This window comes from Sus scrofa, chromosome 18, assembly GCF_054392235.1.
Source record: "Sus scrofa isolate SSC_HxYL_T2T_F1_AM1 chromosome 18, Sscrofa_HxYL_maternal_Yorkshire_Landrace_v2.0, whole genome shotgun sequence".
In the NCBI taxonomy this organism is placed as follows: domain Eukaryota; kingdom Metazoa; phylum Chordata; class Mammalia; order Artiodactyla; family Suidae; genus Sus; species Sus scrofa.
The window spans coordinates 38,806,760-38,830,192 of NC_139400.1; the positions used below are offsets into that span (position 1 = coordinate 38,806,760).

A 23,433-nucleotide genomic window follows, 5' to 3' on the forward strand; every position below is an offset into this window, starting at 1 on the left:
GTTAAGTCCAGGAGAGAGACTTACCAAAATATAGCAAAAGCACTGCCTCAGAAAAGTAAATTTACAGTTTCAAGCTGAAAGCAGTCAAGAAACTATCCCTCATACCCTCAAGAGAGAAATTGTTGTATCACTATTTGTAAAAATTATTATTTTTCCAAGGCAAGCAGTAGCAACTAGAGTGCTCTGACATGCTGCCAGCATTCACAGTAATTTAAGGGAATGGTCATGGCACAGTTACAAACCAATAATTTAAAAGGGTTGGAAGCTGCCCTTTTACAACAGAGATATACATATATGGACTTAAGCATGGGCCGCTGTTATAGAATTCAAAACAAGCATTAATCCATTTATGGTGGGGAATTTTCAGTTTTCAGCTAGCTCTAAACCAATCAGAAATTCTCTGGACAGACATATGCTATATTTAAGTAACATTTTTCTTGTAAAATGCAACTGTTTTATTGGAAGGATTTATCAAAGACAAAAGAGTAATTCTATAACTTATATGATAAATGATTATAAATGACATTACATTCAGTATTCATTTCATTCAATATGAAATAATTGACTATAAAACCCTTGATATGTTGAGACTGTTGTCTTGCATTTCATAAATATCTGTTATCTCTAAATATTACTTAAAAGTGTGCCTAGAATATAGCAGTTCTTGTATAATAAGTATCAGGCATCTTCAACCTTTTATTTTCCTCTAGTATTGTAATTATTGGTGCAATGAAAAAAGGGGGGCTCACAGTTAAAATATTATTGTCCACAAAGATGTCTATGGCACGAAAGTGCCACACTGTAGGGTGGACAGCCTGGTGCAGTCCATAGTTCACTAGGCAGGACGGTGTAAACATGGGTTCTAGTTTCTGTTTCGTCCTGTAGAAAGGGAGTTATATGCAAGATTTTCTGGCAAACTTTGGGTCCAAATTCCAGCTCTGCCATCTATAAGCCATGCCTTACTAAGTTATTTAACTTTCCTAACTCTTTAACTTCTCATATCTAAAACAGGAATACTACCTCAAAAGGTATTATGAGCATTAGGTACAATTAGGTAGATAAAGTGCTGTAGTAAGCAGAATTTTAAGAAGTTCCCTCTGACCTTCACCCCTGGTGTTATTCCTATTATTATGTTACTTTATATGGAAAAGGGCGGGGATTGTACAGGTGTGCCTAATCTAATCACAAGAGCCCATAAAAATAGTAAGTTTTCTCTGGCTGGGAGCATAAGAGAAATCTGGAGCCATCTGAGGTGCAGAAAGGATTCTAAACACTGTTTTTGGTTTAGACGATATAGGCTGCCATGTGCTAAGAAACACAAGTGGGTTCTAGAAGCTGACAGTAGCCCCTGGCTCACAGCCAGAGAGGAAACAGAGACCTCGGACTATAACCACAAGAGAATGAATTCCACCAATATAAGAAGAGAGCCTGGAAACAGATTCTTACCCTAGAGTTTTCCGATGGGAGCTCAACCTGGCCAACATTCTCATTTCAGCCTTTGGGAGCCTAAGCAGAGAATTCAGCTAAGTCTGCCCAGATTTCTGACCTGAAGCCCAAATGGATGTTGGGCTAATTAACAGGTGATGTTTTAACCTGCAAAATTTGTAATGTGGCAACAGAAAACTACTGTAAGTGTTTGTTGGTATGCGACACATAGGAGATGTTCATAAATTACATATTTGGTTTGTTTTTCTTTTTAGGGCCGCACCTAGGGCATATGGAACTTCCCAGGCTAGGGTCAAATAGGAGCTACAGCTGCCAGCTTAACACTACAGCCACAGCCACAGCAATGCAGGACCCGAGCCACGTCTGTGACCTAAACCACATCTCACAGCAACACCGGATCCTTAACCCACTTAGCGAGGCCAGGAATCGAACCCGCATCCTTGTGGATACTAGTCACATTCTTTACTGCTGGGCTACAATAGGAACTCCATTTCTTATTAATAACTTATAGACTCAAACAAGTCACTTTTAACTTTCTTGTTAAAGAACTTTTAGTTCTTTGATCTGTAAGATGAGTTCTGACTAGCAAGTTATAAGTTCCGTATGTCTAAGAGTTCATTTTAGCTTTTTGTAATTGTTGAGACACACCTTGAACAGACACTCATGCCTGCTGGATCTCTTCCACTCACTCTCTAGATCCATCCTGCATCCTTATGCACAGTATTCTGTGCCCTAGGATGCTAACCCCCTAGAGACTGCAGCAGTGCACTACCTTGTCTCAACAGTGGAAGGCACAAGCAGGAGGTCTGAGTAATGAAGAAAATAAGAACTAAGTATTTATTCCCTGGCTTCCTAGAAGTGTACAAAGTGCTAAGAAGAAAAATGATTTGCTTTACTTGGGGGTGTGTGGAAGCAGGGAAAGAGGGTGCTATGGACTGAACTGTGTCCCTCTCCAAATTCCTATGTTGAAGCTCTCCCAAAGTGAGTGTATTGGGAGACAAGGACTTCCAGGAGGTAAAATTAAATGAGATCATAAGGGTGGGGTTCTAATCTGACAGGATTGGTGGCCATGTAAGAAGAGGAAGAGCTCTCTCTCTCCCCCCATGTGGGCTCACAGAGAAAAGGTCATGGGAGGACAGAGCCAGAAGGTGGCCATCTGCACACCAAGAAGCAGCTCCTTACCAGAACCCAACCATCTTGATGCACTGATCTTAGTCTTCTAGCTTCCAGAACTGTAATACAATAAACTTCTGTTGTATAAGGCACCCAGTCTATGGTATTTTGCTATGGAAGCCCAAGCTGACTAATACGGGGAGCAAAGACAACTTCTCAGAGATAGCGCTTGAACTGAGACTTGAAGATAACAGGAAGGACATTTTTGTTTCCAGGTGGTAAAATATAAGGTCTTTCCAGGTAAAGGGAACATGCAACAAGGCACAGAAATTTCAGGAAACAACATGTGTCCAAGTAGTTGAAACACAGGGTGCTTGAAATGGGAAGGAAGGCCAAAAGAGTCAGCAGAGGCTAGATGCTGAGGTTTATCATCAAAGGCCAAAGATCAGTGGGAAAGCACTGAAGGTTTTTAAGCTATTGGGAAGAACATAATAATATCCATTTTTAAAAGACTATTTTTGAGGCTGCATAGAAGGTCAGACTAGTAAAAGTGAAGAATAATTAGGCTCTGGTTTTTATAGTGTGCTCCATGAAGCCCTAAGCGGCTCAGAAGTCAAGGGTCATCATGAAGATGGGGGAGGAAGCTAAGTGGGCAGGGCCTTCATGTTCACTTCAATCATAGCAGTTCTGTGGTCTGGACCAAATCTGAAATCTTCATTACCTTCAGGACAATCAGCCTTAGAAAGCCTGTAAAAGTCTTCAAAGACTGTACTGAAAATGGCTCATTGGTGGTCAAAGGGTCATACCCTCAAGCCTTTCAGTTGTAGTGAAAAGGTCAAGGAATGATCAAAAATCCTGAGAAATGTGTCTGGACTCATGCCAGGAAGAAGACAGAACTACTATGTAATATCCATCTGGAGAGACTGTATAAACCCAAGCTAGATTAGAGGTTGTGGCAAAGCCCCAGTCTTTCATGGCTCTTAACAGATTATCAGACAACATTCAGGTAAACAGATGAGACTGAGTGGAAAAATTAAAATAAATAAGTGATGTTCATGCCATAGAGATGTACTCTTATTTGACATTTTAATCTGAAAATATCAGGTAATAGTTATCTGTGATATAAAAATAATACAGATAAAACAAGAACTGCTATAAACTAACCTGCTTTAGAGAAAAGACACCATCACGTAGAAATGAGCTTTAAAAATCTCATCAGCAGTTTTTGGCAACTGTGTAGTCAAACTAGAGTATACTTTAAGACTGTTAAGTAAGAACCATGTCCAGCAGAGGGCAGTGCAGTTCTCCACAAAGCCCACTGAGTTCAAAACGGGGAGAAAATTAATGCATGAAAACTATTCTGTGGCTGGTGACTTAATCCTTCTAAAACATGACAGACATACTGGCAGACTGTTACGTCCCTTGAAGAGGCAGCACAAGGAAGAGCTATTAAAGTCCTGTTATTTTAAAACTCCCTGAAACATTTTAGCTCCCTATAGATAAAGAAATGTATCATCATTTGGGGAAGGCTAAAGTTTCCATTGCCTTCACTATTTAAAACAACTGTCTTTCCTAAAACTTACCAGCTAAATGAGTTTTTAAAAGAGCCTTATATCTCAAGTTTTATTTGTTTACATTCTCCTTTAACTTACACTGTATACAACTCCAATAGCTGATGATGTTTTTTTATTCTAGAGTGTCTTCTATGGAAATATGCAGTAGGAAAGTGGTTCTCAAGTGAGATACATTCCAACAAGGCAGCTGCTGTCCTTATAATGTATAGCTGATCATTTTAATATTTTTTCTTCCAAAAAGAATGTACTGAATCTTACTTTGAACAGTCTTATAAACTACCATTATGGTCTTGATAGCCACTGAAGAACATTTATCCTCTTTGTGAGAACAGGTTAAAAACACCAATTTTAGGTTTATATGACATGCAATATTACTTTAAAGAAATACAAATAAGAGCTATATAAAATTCACATTTTTGATTCACTAATATCTGTTTTCCACACACAGGCACTTGATTCAAACCAAGATAATGGCATTGAATAACCATTTTTTTTACCATTTTTTTAAAACAAGTTTCTAAATTTTTCAGTAGTAAATTTACAGCTGAAAATTTTGAAAAGACCTAAAGTCTACTCACTGACAACTAGGACATGAATTCTGAATTCATCATATTTATTATCATAAATATACAGATTGATGAGATGTGAAGTTATTAATTTTTAAGAAAATAACAAATAAATTAATAAACAGTCTTTTAATATTACCACAAACTTGTGTGCCACTCAGAAAAGAGACATATTCAGTATTTCAGTCTCATAGGAAATCTAAAGGACAGCAAAGAAATGTTTCTAAATACAGTTACTATGGCCCAATTAGCTCAAATAATGATAGGAAGACAAAATTGCATTTTTTTTAAAATTTTCTTAGAAAAGAATCTAATAGATCCACAACTTGGCAAACCATCCTGGGTAACTTGTAAGAGATCTCCACTGCCTGAGGAAGCAGTGCCAAAAAGTAAAAATTACTAATGTGGTTGTAGTTTGCAAATCATTACCTCCAGAAGTGCAGTTCAAACCCCTCACATTTTTCTTTGCATTTTAAACAGGGCGCTCCAAATCCTTGCTCGTGACCTAAGCCCATCTGTTAAAGAGAAAACAATACAGATTATTATATTTCTTAAAAATATAAAAAATTAATTACACCTTTAATTCCACTTATCACTCCTGTTGATACAACTTTCAAACAAACCTTTAATGAGTATCACATTGTTTAGTCAGTGATGACACTGGGTATATTATATGGCAATTCCAAGCACATACACAATATTCTTTGTATTCTTACTACCTTTGTCATGAACAGAAAAGCATCAGAATACAACTATATAGAAGATTACAAATATTGCAAGTCACAAAAAGTCATAAATTTATGTCTTTGGCCATTATATGCCCTGTTTACAATAGGTACAAGGAACAGAGGAACTAGAGCTTGGAAAGCAAGCCTGCCCCCAAATGACATTTTTTGGCAAACAAGGAATATGCAAACAATTTTAAGAAATATGATTTAAATATCACTATTTTATTTTTTTGATAAATATGGTAATAGCAACAAAACATACTGGATGCCAAGAATAGAGATAAGCACTTATTGAAATCTTACAAAACTTCATAAAATGCTTATAAAGTTTATTATTCTCCATTTTAGAGATGACAACTAAAATTTAGGAGGGTTACAGAAATTGCTTAAGATAAAAGTGTTAATAAATAATAGAGAAGAGATTTGACTCCAGGTCTTTCTGACTCCCAAGGCCTGTATTCTTATGCCCTGGGTTGGACTGGAAGGGTTGTACTGTTGTACTATAATACTGCCCTTGTTATAGTAAATGATGTGTTTGGGTTTTTTTACTGTATTAAATAATAATCTTCGAGAACTGCTGAGACATGACTTAATAAGTGTGTTGTGTGTGTGGGGGGGGGGGTGCTGCAGATGCGGGGAGGACACACAGGAAGGCAATGTAAACTCTTTTGTCCAACTACTGATAGTAGAGTAAAAAAGATCAACTGGCTTTGCATCAGCATATCACCAGTGCCTCAATTATTCTGTATTTTAAATATCACATCAGTGACTGCTGACAAATTTGTTACCACTTAGTGCCTGGAGTAAGAGTTCAAGGCTGAGGGAAAGATTTTTTTCAATGGCTCCCTTTTGTAACTTTATCAGGTTGTGTTTGTCACTATGTAATCAAAACCACATTTTAACTTGTTCCTTGAAAGATCAGCCTGACCACGCCCTGAAGTTTAAATAAAGCCCTTCCTTCTTTTCTGAAGAAAATTACCACATCCTCTTACCATAACTAAAGGCATATTCAAAGCCAGCTGGTCCACTCAGCTACTTGGGAGAACCTACAATATTTTTAAGTCAGATTGCTTCATATATACTTTCTAAAGGTGATAAAAATCTATCCAGCATTTAAACTTTGTCACTTTTGCCATGTCTCTATTACCAATTTTCAAAAGATTAAACATGCTCTATATTGTATACCTTAACACTACACAGTGGGTTTTTTTTTTTTTTTTTAAATCATTTGTCAGTGATGACTATAGTTCACAGCAAGGAAATAAAGTGGGTTATGCAAAAGACAGAGAGTCTAGCTATTTGAGTTTTCTGGTCTTTTGCGATTGGTCTTTTGCAAGGAGCATAGAGTTTTCTCTACTATGATATTCATAGTAAAATGAACAGCAATTCTATAAAAAGGTGAATTCTTCTTCAAGCCCTTTCTAGTTTTCCATTACAGGAGAGTTAACGATCCTGGGTCTTCCTGGTATAAGGATTGTCAGCATACCATGTCCCTTAACATCTTTTGCTAAGCTCTGATCCCAAATGAAAATTACAATTACATTATTAAGGTTTAATCATGGAGTTCCCGTCATGGCTGTCAGGGCTCAGTGGTTAACGAATCCGACTAGGAACCATAAGGTTGCAGGTTTGATCCCTGGCCTTGCTCAGTGGGTTAAAGATCTGGTGTTGCCGTGAGGTGTGGTGTGGGTTGCAGACGTGGCTCGGATCCTGTGTTGCTGTGGCTGTGGTATAGGCCAGCGGCTATAGCTCCAATTCAACCCCTAGTCTGGGAATCTCCATATGCCACGGGAGCAGCCCTAGAAAAGGCAAAAAGACAAAAAAAAAAAAAAAGGTTTAATCATAAACTCCTTTACATATAAATCACAGTAAGAAATACATTTTGGGGGAGGGAGTGGGAGGGATCGGGAGCTTGGGCTTATCAGACACAACCTAGAATAGATTTACAAGGAGATCCTGCTGAATAGCATTGAGAACTATGTCTAGATACTCATGTTGCAACAGAAGAAAGGGTGGGGGAAAAAACTGTAATTGCAATGTATACACGTAAGGATAACCTGACCCCCTTGCTGTACAGTGGGAAAATAAAAAAAAGAAAAAAAAGAAAAAGAAAAAGAAATACATTTTATCTCATGACAAAAAACATGCACGTGCACACACATACATGTGTGTGTGTATGTATATAAGTGTGTGTAAAATTCTGAAACAAAGATTTACTGGCTTATATAATTTGGAGAACTAAGTATGCTTTTGCCTCGAAGTTAAATGGCCATCTAAACTCACACCAGCCTTAACATCTGAATCACCTGGTCTGAATAACACTGGCCTTTATAAACTACAGAAACATACTGAAACCACACCATCTCATTCTCTATTTCTGAATGAAACTTGGAAGCTCAACTAATATAATTAGGCACTTCAATTAGTCAGCAAAGGTTTTACACTAAGGCTTCAGTGTAGCTCACTGCTGATTTATAAAGTCAGCCTTGGAAAGGGGTAAGTAGTTTCCTTCCTACCTCTTTTATCTTCTAAAAACAGCTATCAGTTTATTTATTAGAATTATTAGAACCAGTGATGTTTTATGAACATTAACCCTTAAAAGTGTCTCACATATTCTTAGTGCTGGACAGCCCTAGGCATCCATCCCTGATGTTAGAGATGTGGAAACTAAAATCCAGGAGAGATGATTTGCTCTTGGTCACACGGCTAGTTAACAGTAAGCTAACCTAAAACCCAGTGTCTGCCTTGTGCTGCACAGTGCTGCTGGGACAGACTCTAAGAGTGTCCAATGGGAGCCCTTCAGTGCTGGCTCATTTCAGCTTCAAGGAACAGGACCACAAGCTCCAAGCCTCTTGTGACAACTCACAGTGGAAATGATTTTGAGAGTTTTAGAATGGAGGCCTTGAGTCAGGCAAGGATGTTGGGAAAGTTCTTTTGAACAAGTGATACTTGAATTGAGCTGGAAAGGATGAGCAGCATCTAACTCAATAAAGAGGAAGAGGAAGTACATTCAAGGCAGCGGGGATACCATATTTGAAGCCTGTGGCAGAAAAGGTATGGTTAGAGCCTAGAACATCTTACAGCATTTGAGAAGTGACAGAGTCAGCCTTGTAGCAGGGAATTTCCTCCTCCCCCCTTTTTCTTTTCGGAAGGCAGAAATAAATCTGCTGAAACATTTGGCACCATGCCTTAGGCCACCAGGTTTAAAAGAGAACACATTCCCAGAGAGAGGATGAAACTGTAAGGAAGACACTCTAGAGAAAATCCGTACAGACAATGGAGGTGTGGGGATCTGGGGAAAGAGGCCCTCTCAATTTCTGCTAGCCAAACCTCAGGGGGACCCTCAAGGAGACCAGGAAACTCGACTGAGAAAAGCAGAAATTTGAGAAAACAGCTCTGCAGTCTGCCTGGAAAGCTCGGAATGCACTGCTGCAGTGTTCTCCACTCCATCTGGCCTGCCTGAAGGTCAGTTTAATCTCCGCACAGGCTCTTTCCAGCACAGCTTGGGTTTGTGACCACCTGAAGAATCTGTCCCTTCCCAACTTTCCAAACACACAATTTCCTCTTCCCCAAGTGCTCAGACTAAGGAGTGTGGGGACTCTGAAAATATCACTAAGAGACAACTAGTAAATGAAAGAGAGTGGAATGACGTCTTGGCAATATGATACACTCTCTGCTGCTATAACCCAATGGAAGCAGGTCTAATTAAAAATAAACATGCAAATGGAAAAAGCACCTAGTTTTCAAAACCACTGTCAGCAGCTAAAGCGATTGGAGAGAGTTTCATGCTGGCAAAGAAATTACTTTTCTTAGGGGGATTTCATTAAGAAAAATGATTATATAGCTTTCAAATGAAGCTATTAAACCCAGCACAGATGATCCCTAACTTATACCATTTACTGGATGGGAACTTCTTCCATAATCTTACTCTCTTTATCAACCTCTGTTAGGGTACAAAACCACAAAGGCTCTGACTCGAACAACAAATATCTGTGGTTCACACTCCAACCTTTTGTAGACGTGCCTCGTTCCAGACTGAGTTAGAACTCAGAGTGCAATATGTTCTCTAATCCTGTTCAATCCAGTTAAAATGATAAAATTGCAGCCCAGCAGACATATCTCTACTGGTAAAAGGCAACTTTCTTCTGCTTTTGTTCCCACCCCAATTTAGGCATCTAGGCATCTGCTATCTTCCCTTTCACAAGTCAAACATACACCAAATGAAGTAAAATGTACTAATTCTACTCAGAGCCAGAGCTTCCCTTGGCAGTTTCTCAAGACCCATTCCCGGACCCTCTGAGGCAGAGGTCACATGAGCTGGGACTCCCCAACTCTTCCTGGTTTCAGTTTGAAGGTCTGAAATCCCATCTGTCCTAAGGGCTCAGACAATTTCTCTTCCTAGCCTGTACTCAGGATTCCCTTAAGTCCAGGACCCAGAATTCTTATTATACTTCCTCCTTCCCTTTACCTGCAGCAAGGTTTGCATCCTCTGGTCATGGTCCTTCTCCTTTCCTCAAGAGCCATGGTGTTACTCTTAGACATCCAGATCTTAGAGGTTAGTTTCTGAGCTGGAGAATTCTTGATGAGGGTTAAGGACAGGGAAAGTGTTATTTAATGATACCCATGGTGTGGGTGTGGAAAGAGGGGGCAGTTGGTAGAGAGGAAGCGGGGCCCAGAAAGTATTAGCTCCTCAATTAAGGCAGCCTAGCTGTTTAGAAAGTGAAGTTCAGATCCTTGGACTAATATAAACACCAAGATCTGTGTGCTCATATGTAATATGACATGAGAATTAGCTATACCAGGTATTAAGGAAATTATCAAGAATTACATGGCTAATCAGAGAACAGTGAAAATGTAGGAAGCATTGGAAGAAAGTCAGGAAAACTGATCTGGTCCTAAAGTATCACTGCCAAGTCCAATGATTTTTAGAAGTCATTTTTCTTCTCTGGGCTCCATCTAGGTAATGAAAGGAATTGAATTCTAGGATGCCTTTTAATTCAAAAATTATGACAAAAATTATGTTACAGATTAACTTCATCTTAGATATTATACAACATGGTCATCTATTCAACATTTAAACACTAAACTAAAAATAATTATTTGAGAAAGCTAAAATATTATTGGCTCTTAAAGGTCAGAATCATATGGAATTCAGCTTGGGAGAGTAGTTTATAAAGTACTTATAAGAAAAAAAGTTCTAAGGGATACGACACAGTTCTGTTGCCCATAATTATTTCAGCAGCAAACATGATATAGTATTTCCTGTAGAAACACTTGGTGCCTAAAAACACATGTTTTTCATAAGCACACAAGTGCCAAAGCTGTCTACTTCATATAATTTTAGCAACACATTCCAGCCAGCATCAATACAAGGATATGACAGATTAATTTTTCTTCTTCAGTGTCCAAGAAAACAGGTCTTTTGGATTGACTATATTCGGGAAAACTACAGTCAGGCTTAGGAATACCTATCAAGGTCCTTTAAAAAATAAAAATGAGGTATACTGTTTATCCTGAGATACTAGTCAAAGAAGACTTAAATATCCTTAACTAAAAGAACCAGACACTGAGCTTATAAACCCTATGATCTATGCCTCCAAACATCCCTCATCTCCTGCTTATTTTAAAGTAAGAAATGGGAATGGGATCAATTTCTCCATATTCATAATCTCAGGCAACCAGTTAGGTTGGCAACATTTCAGGTGACCCTTCTGACCCAGGAAAAGGTATTGCATGTCAGATACTTTAAAGAAAAAGGAAAGAAGAGTAAGGAACATCTGGTATTTCAAACATAGTCTAAGTTGATTTGGCTACAATTTGCATCTGGAAGATGTTATTCAGTATTCATGGTGAGATCATATGATTCATGCTGTTTTCATAATCAAATTTCCCTCTGGAGCAAAAAATCATATGCGGTTACTAAACAAGCAAGTGTTACTAAGATTTCTTTAATCATCATGGAATGAAGCTGACCAAGGTAGATTATATGAAATACACATATACTCTTTCTGTGCGTGTCTCTTCATCTACATATATATATCTATATATATATATAGATATATATATGGATACATTCATATAGTCATATTACAATCTTAAGGAAACACTTTAGAATTTGTTCGCACAAATGAATATTCTGAACAAAGGAACTATATAACTAAATAATTCCTCTTAGCACATGGCTCTTTTAGAAACCTAGTATAATCTATGAAGCAGCCCCCCCATCATTATATTTTGATTAATCTGTTATAAGATTTTAAACTATTTTAGATTTTTAGCTCAATGCCTGTATCCCAATATCTACTAAGATTTTTAATAACCACTGTTCCTCTTACCTCACCAAAAACAGTTTAGGTTACTAGAAAGCCAGACTTATATATAACAACAGAGGTACCCTTCAAATTTTATATAGTGTGCCAAGGTTTTTAGGTGAGAATGCAAATAAATAATTTATTGTGATCAGGAGTTACTATTAATCATTCCTAGTAAAGTTGCCATATCTTTTTCTTTGTTCATAAGAACAAGGACTTCCCATCTCTCACTCGTTTAAGATGAAAATAGGAATGAAGAAAAAGTCGTTATTATCCACCTACTCACTGAAACTGGAGCCAGGAGGCCTCTTTTTCCTTGTCTAAGCCATGTTTTTTATGCCCAAGTCTTGCTGATCTCTAAGAACTACAGTTGGTTCCCTCATCTCCACTCCATGTTCATGTTCCAACCTCTATCATATCAACCTGGGATCACACTCTCCGAACTGATCACTCCCTTAATAGAACATCAGAGTGTTACTTCTCCCAAAAGTTCTTCTGAATTCCCATCAGTCTTGAGTCAAAATCTATTACGTCATATTTTTTCTATACTATGACTATCGATACATCAGTTTACCCTACTAGACTGAGTTTCTTATTCGTATTTGAATTCCTGGTGCCAGATGCAGAGCCTGAGATTTGTAGAAATGCCAGGAAGTTTTATCTATTTATTTAATACTTGTGTTAATTATCAAACAACCTATGATCTAGTACCCTCATTCCAAGGAATTCCTATTGTTTTTCATAATAAATAAATAAAATATATAAATACATAAATAAATAAGTAAAAGGGCTCTGGCAAGGGTGGTAGTAATAATAATAGCAACAGCAAATATGTATTGAGCAATTATATTGTCAGACATGGTTATAAGATTTTTACAGGGATCATCTCATTTTATCCTAACTATCCTATAAAACTGCTATATCTGCATTTTCATCCAGATGAAGAAACTAAAGCAGAAAACTGTTAACTGACCTAAGGTCAGGTGCATTGCAGCATGCCTGTTTTTAACCACTGGTGCATAAACATTAGGTAATGAACATGGAAAGATCCTGAGTTGGATATTTATTAATTTTTCAATAGAAAGAAATATAATTTTTAACTTGAGAGCAAAGAGTTACAGCCAAGAATAAAATCATCAATCGAGGGTCTTTAGTTGTCAAGACCACTTATCCAGAAGCAAGTGGGAATAAAACTCTTCATTGCAGATGCTAGGATGCATTTCCACATCCCTGCAGCTTATCAGTGCCTGAAGTACAAAGCCAGAGCCCTACTGAATCTATGTCATAAAATCCACTATGAGACAAATGGACTGACACCTTTTTGTTCACAGATAGTAGCAAATCATCACAAACAAAACGCGTTAAGAAAGAAAGGGAAACAAGTAATCCTTCAGTCTAAATAATTTATAATAAATTCTCTTTTGGAGGTACTGGGTCAATCTTCCTGGAACTTTAACAAATTAAATAACTCCCACCCCATCTTCGCCTACATTTCTTAAGGTAGTACCAGTATTAGGTAAGTGACACAGGTACTGTCACTAAGGCAATTTGTCTACTTCAGTCTGAGATGTAATCAAATTGCAGCAGATTACATCTATACAACCTCAATAAATATGGTAACATGTTTGATGAAGATCAGAATTCCTGCTTTTTTTTTTCCTAGGGAACAATAACAAATTTTAGTTTTGGTAGGATACCTTGAAGCAATTCTAATTACGCATTTTCTTAATGAGCACTGGTAGCTGTGATGGTGGAAGTGGTAGTAAAAATACCTCGACCACCATTTAACACATAACTACCTGCCAGGTACAATATATACATCATCTCATTTAATTCTCAAGACAACTTACAGGGAAGTGTTCACTCTTATTTCACAACTAAGGACACTGAGACTTGAAGTGATTAATTTGTCTAGGATTGCCCAGCTATCTTGTATGCAGTCTGCCAAGTGCAGATCTAAGATTTGAATTTGGCATTTCTAACTCCAAATTCTGAATTCTTTTTTTTTTTTTTTTTTTATCTTTTTTGTTGTTGTTGTTATTGTTGTTGCTATTTCTTGGGCCGCTCCCACAGCATATGGAGGTTCCCAGGCTAGGGGTCGAATCGGAGCTGTAGCCACCGGCCTACGCCAGAGCCACAGCAACGCGGGATCCGAGCCGCGTCTGCAACCTACACCACAGCTCACGGCAACGCCGGATCGTTAACCCACTGAGCAAGGGCAGGGACTGAACCCGCAACCTCATGGTTCCTAGTCGGATTCGTTAACCACTGCGCCACGACGGGAACTCCCAAATTCTGAATTCTTAACTACAAAGTCGCCATTTTTTTTCTTCCAAAGTGAGACTCTGAAGATAAGTACTAATTTAAGTGAGTAATATTCATCATCAATGTTCTGCAGTAACTTCTGCAGAACAATAGATTTTGACCTGAAAGACTGCCTACATGTCACCAGCCAGGAGCTCCTCCTTCCTAGACAAATCTGAGACTGATTACAAGAAACTTGAGTGTCTGCAAACCAGCTGAACTAACACTGAAGGCCCTGAGGTGGTTATCCACACACATAAGAGGGCCCTCAAAAGAATGTGGCATGAGTCAAGGAAAATATCCAGAGTCTTGATGCAAATAGGTCTCTTCCAATAGTATAGCAAGAGAAAAGATATTTTAAAAGAACAAATTAAATATCAAAGTTGAAAAATCTTTGTTTGTTTTTTTTTTGTTTTGTTTTGTTTTTTTGTCTTTTGTTGTTGTTGCTATTTCTTGGGCCGCTCCCACGGCATATGGAGGTTCCCAGGCTAGGGGTTGAATCGGAGCTGTAGCCACCGGCCTACACCAGAGCCACAGCAACGCGGGATCCGAGCCACGTCTGCAACCTACACCACAGCTCACGGCAACGCCGGATCGTTAACCCACTGAGCAAGGGCAGGGACCGAACCCGCAACCTCATGGTTCCTAGTCGGATTTGTTAACCACTGTGCCACGACGGGAACTCCCAAAGTTGAAAAATCTTTGTTCAAAATATATACACTTATTACTAGTACTGAAAATTATTTATTTATATATATATATATAGAGAGAGAGAAGATTCCATATATTTATGCAGTGGCCAGGGATAATATAATGAGGCAAAAACTACAATAATTGTTTTCATTTTTTTCAAATCACTAAATTTCTATATTTATAATGGAAAAACCTCTGTATTAGTTGCAAATTACCCCAATATTTAGGGGCTGAAAATAACAAACATTTATCATCGCACACTTTTCTGTCAGGCGGCTGGGAGTGGCTTGCCTAGGTGGGCTAGCTCAGGGACTCTTGCAAGGCTGCAATCAGGGGTCAGCCAGGGCTGCAGTCATCCCAAGGCTGGACTCAGGGAGACTCACTTTTAAGCTCTCTCATACTGGCACCTTATGACATGGCAGCTAGTTTTCCCCAGAGCAAGGGATCCTGCAGCAAGTGAGAGCATTCAAGAAGGAAGCTGCCATCTTTAATCTCAGAAGTGAATTACTGCTACTTCTGCCATATTATTTTCCTTGGCAGCTACTGATCAGATCAGGCCCACACTCAAGGGAAGGGGAATACACAAGAGTATGAATCCTAGGAGGTGGGGATCAATGGGGGCCACCTTAGAGGCTGCCTACTACAACATCTATTCTGGGTTTTTTTTTTTTTTGGAATGTCATATATATATATATATATATATATATATATATAATGATTTTTTCCCCCACTATAGCTGGTTTACAGTGTTCTGTCAATTTTCTACTGTACAGCGTGGTAATCCAGTTACACATACATGTATACATTCTTTTTTCTCACATTATCATGCTCCATCATAAGTGACTAGACATAATTCCCAGTGCTACAAAGCAGGATCTCATTGCTAATCCATTCCAAAGGCAAGAGTCTGCATATATTAACCCCAAACTTCCAATCCATCACACTCCCTCCCCCTCCTCCTTGGCAACCACTATGGAGAACAGTATGGAGGTACCTTAGGAAAGGTACATAGATACATGCACCCGCATGTTCATTGCAGCACTATTCACAATAGCCAAGACATGGAAACAACCCAAATGTCCACTGACAGATGATTGGATTAAGAAGATGTGGTATATATACACAATGGAATACTACTCAGTCATAAAAAAGAACGACATAATGCCATTTGCAGCAACATGGATGGAACTAGAGACTCTAATACTGAGTGAAACGAGTCAGAAAGACAAAGACAAATACCATATGATATCACTTATAACTGGAATCTAATATATAGCACAAATGAATCTTTCCACAGAAAAGAAAATCATGGACTTGGAGAATATGCTGTTTTGATATTAAATGCTAAGTGACTTATGATGAGACATACAAAGGGAGGGGATATAGGGTGTGCCTTTCTACCATTCTTGCCTTCATTTTTTTTCCACTTCAAATATTTAAATGTCTCTTCACCCAAATGGGCATAGAGTAAAACTAAACTTTGCTCCTTCCTTATAAATGTTCTTATTTCCCTCAATTTGTTAACTGTTCACTCAGTCTGACCAGGTAACAGTCTTCCAAAAGACAGAGCAGAATATGATTTTTAGTCTCTAAATCTTATTCTCTAACCATCTTAATATATATACACACTTATCTTCATACATATACATACATATTTGTGTTTTAGAACACAGTCACGGGCCAGAATATAGAATATATGGTTTGACTAGCAAGAAATTTCTAGAAATGTATTTGAGAGAAAATTTTCACAATTTTTATAATATGCCATAGTCCCTTTATGAATATAGAATAAAACTGGAGGAATGTTTATATAAACCTATTCTATTATATAACTCTCCCAAAGATGGAAAGTAAAGGAAAAAATACGTAGCACTTTTTTGTGATATCAGAGTGTAAATTACTTAATTTCAATTAGGTAATATTTATAGTCAGCAGTTCACAATGGACTTTTCAGTACTCTTACTTATTTGAAACCTAATGTATCCTCACAGTATTACTAGGGACAAAATAATTTTTTTTTAAGATTATACTTATTTTAGGTAAACAGATTATAAAAAGAGATGTACTGTGTCTGTTCAGTTTATGCTGGTTCCTTATAAATATTTTTCAAACTGACTACTATCAGATTATTTTTAAACTATTACATAAAGGCAGTCACTTGAGATGTTTTCCAATAGAATACCTCTTCTGGGAATTCTACTCAAAAAGGGCCTCCTCCTAAATCTGTTACTTTGAGAAAGACAATGCAGGCTATAAAAATGTTACAGGCTACGAATGCTGATGAGATGGTTTCTTAATTAGGATTGCTGAGCTCTTGCTCAGTGGAAAGACTCTGTAATGCATGTGCTTTTATACACAGCCCTCAAATATCTCCTGATTATTAGCTATAAAAGGGATTTTTAAAACTTGATTCCAAAAGGCATCTGTAGGAGTCTCTTAAAATAATTTAGATCATGACAAACAATTCTAATTTGGCCTTGTATCACTACCTCTACAGCTGGCTCTAAAGGGTAGATCCCACAGATAGCACTGAGTATTGAAACGCCTTTATTAAGACTGTGTATCCCCAAACTTGAATACTGTCATCACCTCTGCCAGGCCTAAGGGCTATAGTATTATATCTACTATAATTAATACTTTCACAGTGCTGTTCCCAAAGTAATTAAGGAGTCATTTTAGGGTCACAGCATGAACTTGCATGAGGAAATTATAGTTATGCATATTCTTACCTAATTTCCCATTACTTAAGTAGGAATTTGGGTAGGTACTTAGAAAAAAAAAACAAATGAAATGACTTTATATATGACCGGAGCTCTTTTATAGGAGAATCAAAGATTATAACTGCATAGCTGAAAAGCATAACCTCTAAATTTAATCCTCTAATAACAATGCTTAAGGCAAGTTTTCACACATAAATTTTACTCAAAGACCAAGGGTGAATTTATCAGTTACTAAATTATTTTTCCTTAAAATCTTGAAAATCCATGAGATTTTAAGTCTTGTTTTCAATTGGATTAGTCTTTTCTCTATTTCCCTCTCCTTGAAAAAGTTGATTTTATAATTCATCATTTATATAATGTTCCCTGAACATAACCACTTTGTAAAAAGCAAAATAATATCCTATATACCCTATGTATCAATGATCTAATAAACAGACTTTTAAAAGGCATACTGTTACCAAACAAAAATTAGTAACGAGTGCAAAAAGGAAAAGCAATGCAGGAATGATTCTTGCAGGGCATCTGTAATCAGGAAAAAGATTAGTTTGTATATTTAATAGGTATAAGATTGTAGTTATTATAACCTTACCCATTTTTGAGCTTTTTTACATTCTAATACATAAATGCTGCTTTCTCATTTCCTTTTCATTTGCCATTACTTAAGGTAAATAATAACCTCTAATTATAATGTTTGCAAAACTAGGAACCAATGCCAAGAATCACCACTAAATAGCCCATTCTGTGTTAGAAATCTAGTGTATTCCTCCTCGTAAAGAGTTCACTAAGGAGTAAATTCCAGTTGCTCTTATTTTCTATCATTTACTTTGTCATTTACTTTTTTTTTTTTTGCTCTACCATTCCTCTCAACAGTGTAAGCTCTGTAATACAAGGTACCTTGTCTTTTTTGTTCAAACTATACCCCTAGAGTTTAGAACAGTGCTTTGTACATAAACTACTCACAGTTAAAATGAAGCATCTTATTTTGAGAGAGATGACTTAAAGACAATAAAAGCTCTATTATTTTTCATTTTCCTGTAATTAAATATCAAAGAAAGTCATACATCATGCCTAGGCTTATTTGACTCATGCTAATAGAGCAATTTATATGCTTTTGAAGGTTTATACTACAGTTTCAAATGAATTAAACTTAATGTCTTCAAATACCCCACAGATATTTAAAAGGTGAACTAATTAAATAATAACAAGTTGAAAAATAGCTAAGATCTATTAAAAAAAATCTGTTTCACTTATAGGTTTCCTCATAGATTTCACAGAAGTGTATAACATTTAAATACTATGCTATCTCATTAAAGTCATATATTTATATATTCTTGACTTGTGTGAATGTTTAACCAATGTGTAAATTTTTATTATAATTGATAAACTATAGTCAAAAAGAGTAATAGGTTTTGAAGAAATCTTAGAAATTACTTGGTCCCCCTATTGATTTTTATAAATATGGAAACTGAGATCCAAAGTGGCCAAGATCACAAAAACTAGAGTAGACCCAGATTTACTAGCTCTCAGCCCAGAGTGGTTTTAATGACATTATACTGAAAAGAGAAGTAAGAAGGCTGATACACTACAGAAGATCTTTCTGTATACTATAGCTGTTTACCTATACCGGACACTTACTGACCTTTTCTAATTTCTGAACACACCACGGTGATTTGGTTTGTAAAAAAACTTATATTCAAATTAGTATGGAAGAAAACTATATTCCTACATCTGGTTCTCAGAAAAAGAACATAGGAAGTAGTACTCTTTTACCAATTTATCATTACCCCTCAAACTGACCCTGATGGTCCATGATGATGTTAATTCCGAGCTCACAATTCTGGTATCACCCTGGAGCTCACTGAGAACCTCATGAAATAGTTCATTATTTTGGTGTTTCTTACTGCTTCTCAACAAATCTTCTTGTTTGAAGAATGCAGAATTTAAAACAACAATAAAACAGTTCTTCTCCTAGCATGGAGTTTATTTCTTTGTTTTTAATTCATCTATTCTTAGATGTCTGGTTTGCCATTCCGGTGGCACTTTGAGCACTTTGCTGCTAAAGAGAGAGACTTGGCCTACCATGCTGTGTGTAAGGCTTTCTATCGACTCTGGGGTTCAGCAAGTAGAACAGACTCACTTACAGCCCAACCATGAGTGCCTCTATACAGTTTCAGATGTCACTGACTGAAAGTCCAAAGCAGAGCACTGAAAACAGGGTCACTATTGTTCAGAACAATACTAAGTAGCTAGGAGGCAGCACTATCGTTGCTCCCAACAAAAGCTAGGAAGTTGGAAGAATCCTAGAAGGTATGGTCCAGAATATTACTGCTGCTTATGGAATTTGACTGTAAAAAACCTCCCAGAAGTTCCTTTTCATGGTATTTTTATTTATCTAGACTTTATCTCATGCAAAAAAAGGTTAAAGGCAACTTACACTAAAGGGCATACATATAACATGGATAAAATATAAATAAAATGTGGAAAACCAGTAGGATGGTAATTTTATTGGAATGGAAACTACTTCCTCCAATATCATCACTTTAAACAAATCAAGTAAAAGTTGAAATGTACCTTAGGTTATTTTTCTTTTTATATTCGGGTATTTCATTCAACACACATACAAAGATCAAGGCAAGGAAATTAGAGGACTCAGAGGCTAGGTAGCATGATGGAAGGACCATGGATTCTGAAGACTATGGTTCAAGATCATAGGTTAATATGAAACAGGCAGAACCTATTTATTAAACCATAGTTTTTTTACCCTTAGAGTGAGCCTAAGATCTACTTCATAAATTGATTTGAATAGGAAACAAAAATGACTGACTATAGAGTATAAATAGGATCTGAATTTCTCACACAAGAAGCTTGCAATCTATGTTAGAAGAAAACTGTAATCTAGAGGGAGAAAGTGATGAACATCCTGAGTTATGATAACATGCTTTGGGAATTCAGAAGAAAGAGATTTTCCCTCTAGCTAGCAACAAGAACAATTTCCTGGAGGGTGATATGTGGTGGGGGTAGGGTGAGGAGTGTGCCTTGAAGGATGAGTCATATTTGGTATTGCAGATGAGCAAGCAAAGTCAAGGGTGAAGTGATGGTACACAGCTAACAGCCAGCTGCAACATAAATCCCTAATTCTACTTCATAGAATGGCATAAAGGAACAAAATCAATAGAAAACCTACTACAGTTCTATTCAAACAAATATTCAGAGCAAGTAGAGAAGGTGACTTTTCATATCCAATTAATGTAATGACTCACACCATGGGCTGGAAAAGATAAAAGCCCCTCTGAGGACCACTTCACTTTATTCTGTACTTGTTCTGAGAGAGTAACTGCCTCTAAGGCAAAGCCCTAGAAGTACCTTGCCCTCCCATTTCTCCAAGCCTTGCCAATGATTCTCGCAGCAAGAATGGCTTCAAGCAGAAAATTCAACTGTAGATTTGAGCATCCAGGTCACCATTTACTTGCCTTTACTTCCACTTCAATCAGGGGCTACCTAAGAGAAGAGGCTCATTATAATTTCTAATGGAAATATCCTTTGTGGTTCAGCACTCTTTCCAACTGTAATAACTTGGTTTCACTTTGGTTTTTTGGCAAAATACCAGAAGTTTTCAAAACATGTTTGGAAGCTGCGAAAGGGGATTTTTAGTGACCTGTAATCTTTAAAATGCATCTCATCTTTTTAAAATAAAATTAAAGAAAATTAAAGGAATAAATATGCAAAACATCAGGAAGGATCAAAAGATGGAGGTTAGAAAGGAGGCAAACAGTGAATAAGGTGTAAAATTAAAAGCCCTGCAGCAATTCCAGGCAGCATAGGGAAATTACTGGAGTTCTCTTTCTCTCCGGTATGTTTTTAAAGAAAGAAAAGTGATTCTCATGGGAGATTAACACAGAAAGGAAAGAGGAAAACTGTTGGCTCTGGGCCATGATTTACCATTCACCACAAAATGAGACTCTGTTTCTGCTTCTCAAAGGCCATTGTTTTTTCCAAACAGACATAGGCTCTACTTATACTAAGTCAATTATAATGAAGAGATATAAGACACAAGGAAGAGATCTAGAAGAATAACTCAGAAGACAGGGCAAAGCCATAAAAGTCATGTTCTACTGTAAAATATTATTAAAACAAAAACTCTGTATAAACGAACTAGCTCCCACAGCCTAGCAACAGCTCACTTACCTCAAACAAAACAAAATATAGCAAAATCTTATTATAAAAATTGCTTGCCTTTGTGATGTTGTGTTTTAACTGATAATTAATCCAAATTTGTGCAAGTGATATAGACACTCGAGTTCCCCTTTTATAAACCAAGAATCTTATAATAGTATCATCCACCTAAGTGGTTGTGAAATAAAGACAACCCTCTTTAATTCTTTTTACACGTATCATTTGTCATCTGCCTGGAGAAAATTTCTTATGAAAACAACAGTACAGGGGTTTTAGTAGGAAAAAAATGCCATGTATTTCTTAAAACAGAAGTCAAATTTAGTTTTATTTAGATAGTTATGTCTTTGTTCCAACTTATGATCAGACTTTTTTTAAAGGTGCATTCAAAGTATTGCTTTTCTTTGTATACCCAGGTCAAAAAGAAGGTAGACTTGAAAACCATCTAGGTACCAAAATAGGGTAAGAAGTCTCTGCTCATAAATCAGAGATAATCTTGTAATGTTTCTTTCTTCTGGTGTTAGAAAACAATTTCTAAAGGGAATGTAAGTTTCTTTTTCAGATTATGAGATGTATTTTAGGGACTTCTAAATTTTTTGTACTGGGAAACTTTTTGTCGAATCACTGAAATTTAAGTCTGTCAAAGGTCCTGCATAGAAACAGAGAGGGTGTGGTTGGCAGTCAAACTGGACATCTTTGGGATCTTTTAGTACTTTTCAATTTACCAGTTGAGGACTCCGTCCTGAGAATGACAAACAAGGTAGTCAAACAAGTATTTGTTACTGTCAGGGTATTATCTGTAAAAGCTTTAAATTCATGGAATCCCTTTTCCCTGGGGGTGAGGGAAGGGGAGGAGGAGGATTAGAAAGAAGAATATGATTCTTAACTGAAAAGATAACCTTTTAAAGTAAAGAGGAAATTGAGAAGAAAAATTATACCATATATCAAGAGCATTATTTATCATAATACACATTCTGAGACTAAGGAAATTGTTCATAAGTAATGTCTGAAATTTTCCCTTGCTAGTACAAATAATTCTTAACTCTGGACTTTCTCCCTCAGAATTACTTCTTTGTTTCAAATAATTTTGAAATCAGTTTTGGATATTGACTTTCAATTTTTCCTTTTAAGTAGATCTTATTTTTCAGAGCTGTTTTAGGTTCACAGCAAAATTTAGCAGAAGGTACAGCATTCCCATATTATCTCCCTACTCCCTTTCAGAGCTCCCTCATTATCAGTATGCCATGTGAGAGTCATATGTTTGTTACTACTGATGAACCTCTATTGGCACATCATTATCTCCCAACGTCCATAGCTTACTTTAAGGTCCACTCTTGGTGTTGTTCATTCTATGGATTTTCACAAATATATAATGACAGGTATCCATCATTACAACAGCATACAGCATAGTTTCCTTGCCCTAAAAAGTCCTCTATGCTTCACCTATTCATCCCTCCCTCCCAAATGATGTTGATACGTTAAAAGCCATTTTTGAATCATTATTTATAAGCACAGACAGGACTCCCCAAATTTTAGACAAGTACTAAATTAAGTAGTAGCTCTTACCCACCTGAAAAACAAAATAAGCAGCGTTCATCAATAGAAGGCTAATTAAGTGGCAAACGAAATACTTTCTAGTGGCAAGCAAGATTAACAAAACTTTTTAGTGTCATCTAAAAGCTAAGAAGAAACCAAACTGGAAGACAACAGAATGCAATCACGATATTTTCAGAATTTACATTAAGTTTTCCCTCCTTGGATTTCCTTTTGAGTGCCCATTGTAGCAATAAGAGGCAAACTTTTGTTTT

General features: G+C 36.9%; 2 protein-coding genes across 7 annotated transcripts in view; one reads left to right on the plus strand and one right to left on the minus strand.

The window, feature by feature from the left end:
• TFEC (transcription factor EC) overlaps positions 1 to 23,433 on the plus strand; it is a 631,163-nt gene that overhangs the window by 369,624 nt on the left and 238,106 nt on the right. The window lies entirely within an intron of this gene.
• TES (testin LIM domain protein) overlaps positions 1 to 23,433 on the minus strand; it is a 40,474-nt gene that overhangs the window by 15,659 nt on the left and 1,382 nt on the right. For both annotated transcript variants that reach the window (XR_014833017.1, NM_001123200.1), the window contains exon 2: positions 5,129 to 5,214. Coding sequence is in view for 1 of the 2 variants with exons in the window: in NM_001123200.1 (NP_001116672.1) it covers positions 5,129 to 5,214 (86 nt within the window). In the remaining variant the exon portion in view is untranslated. The remainder of the gene's footprint in view (positions 1 to 5,128; positions 5,215 to 23,433) is intronic.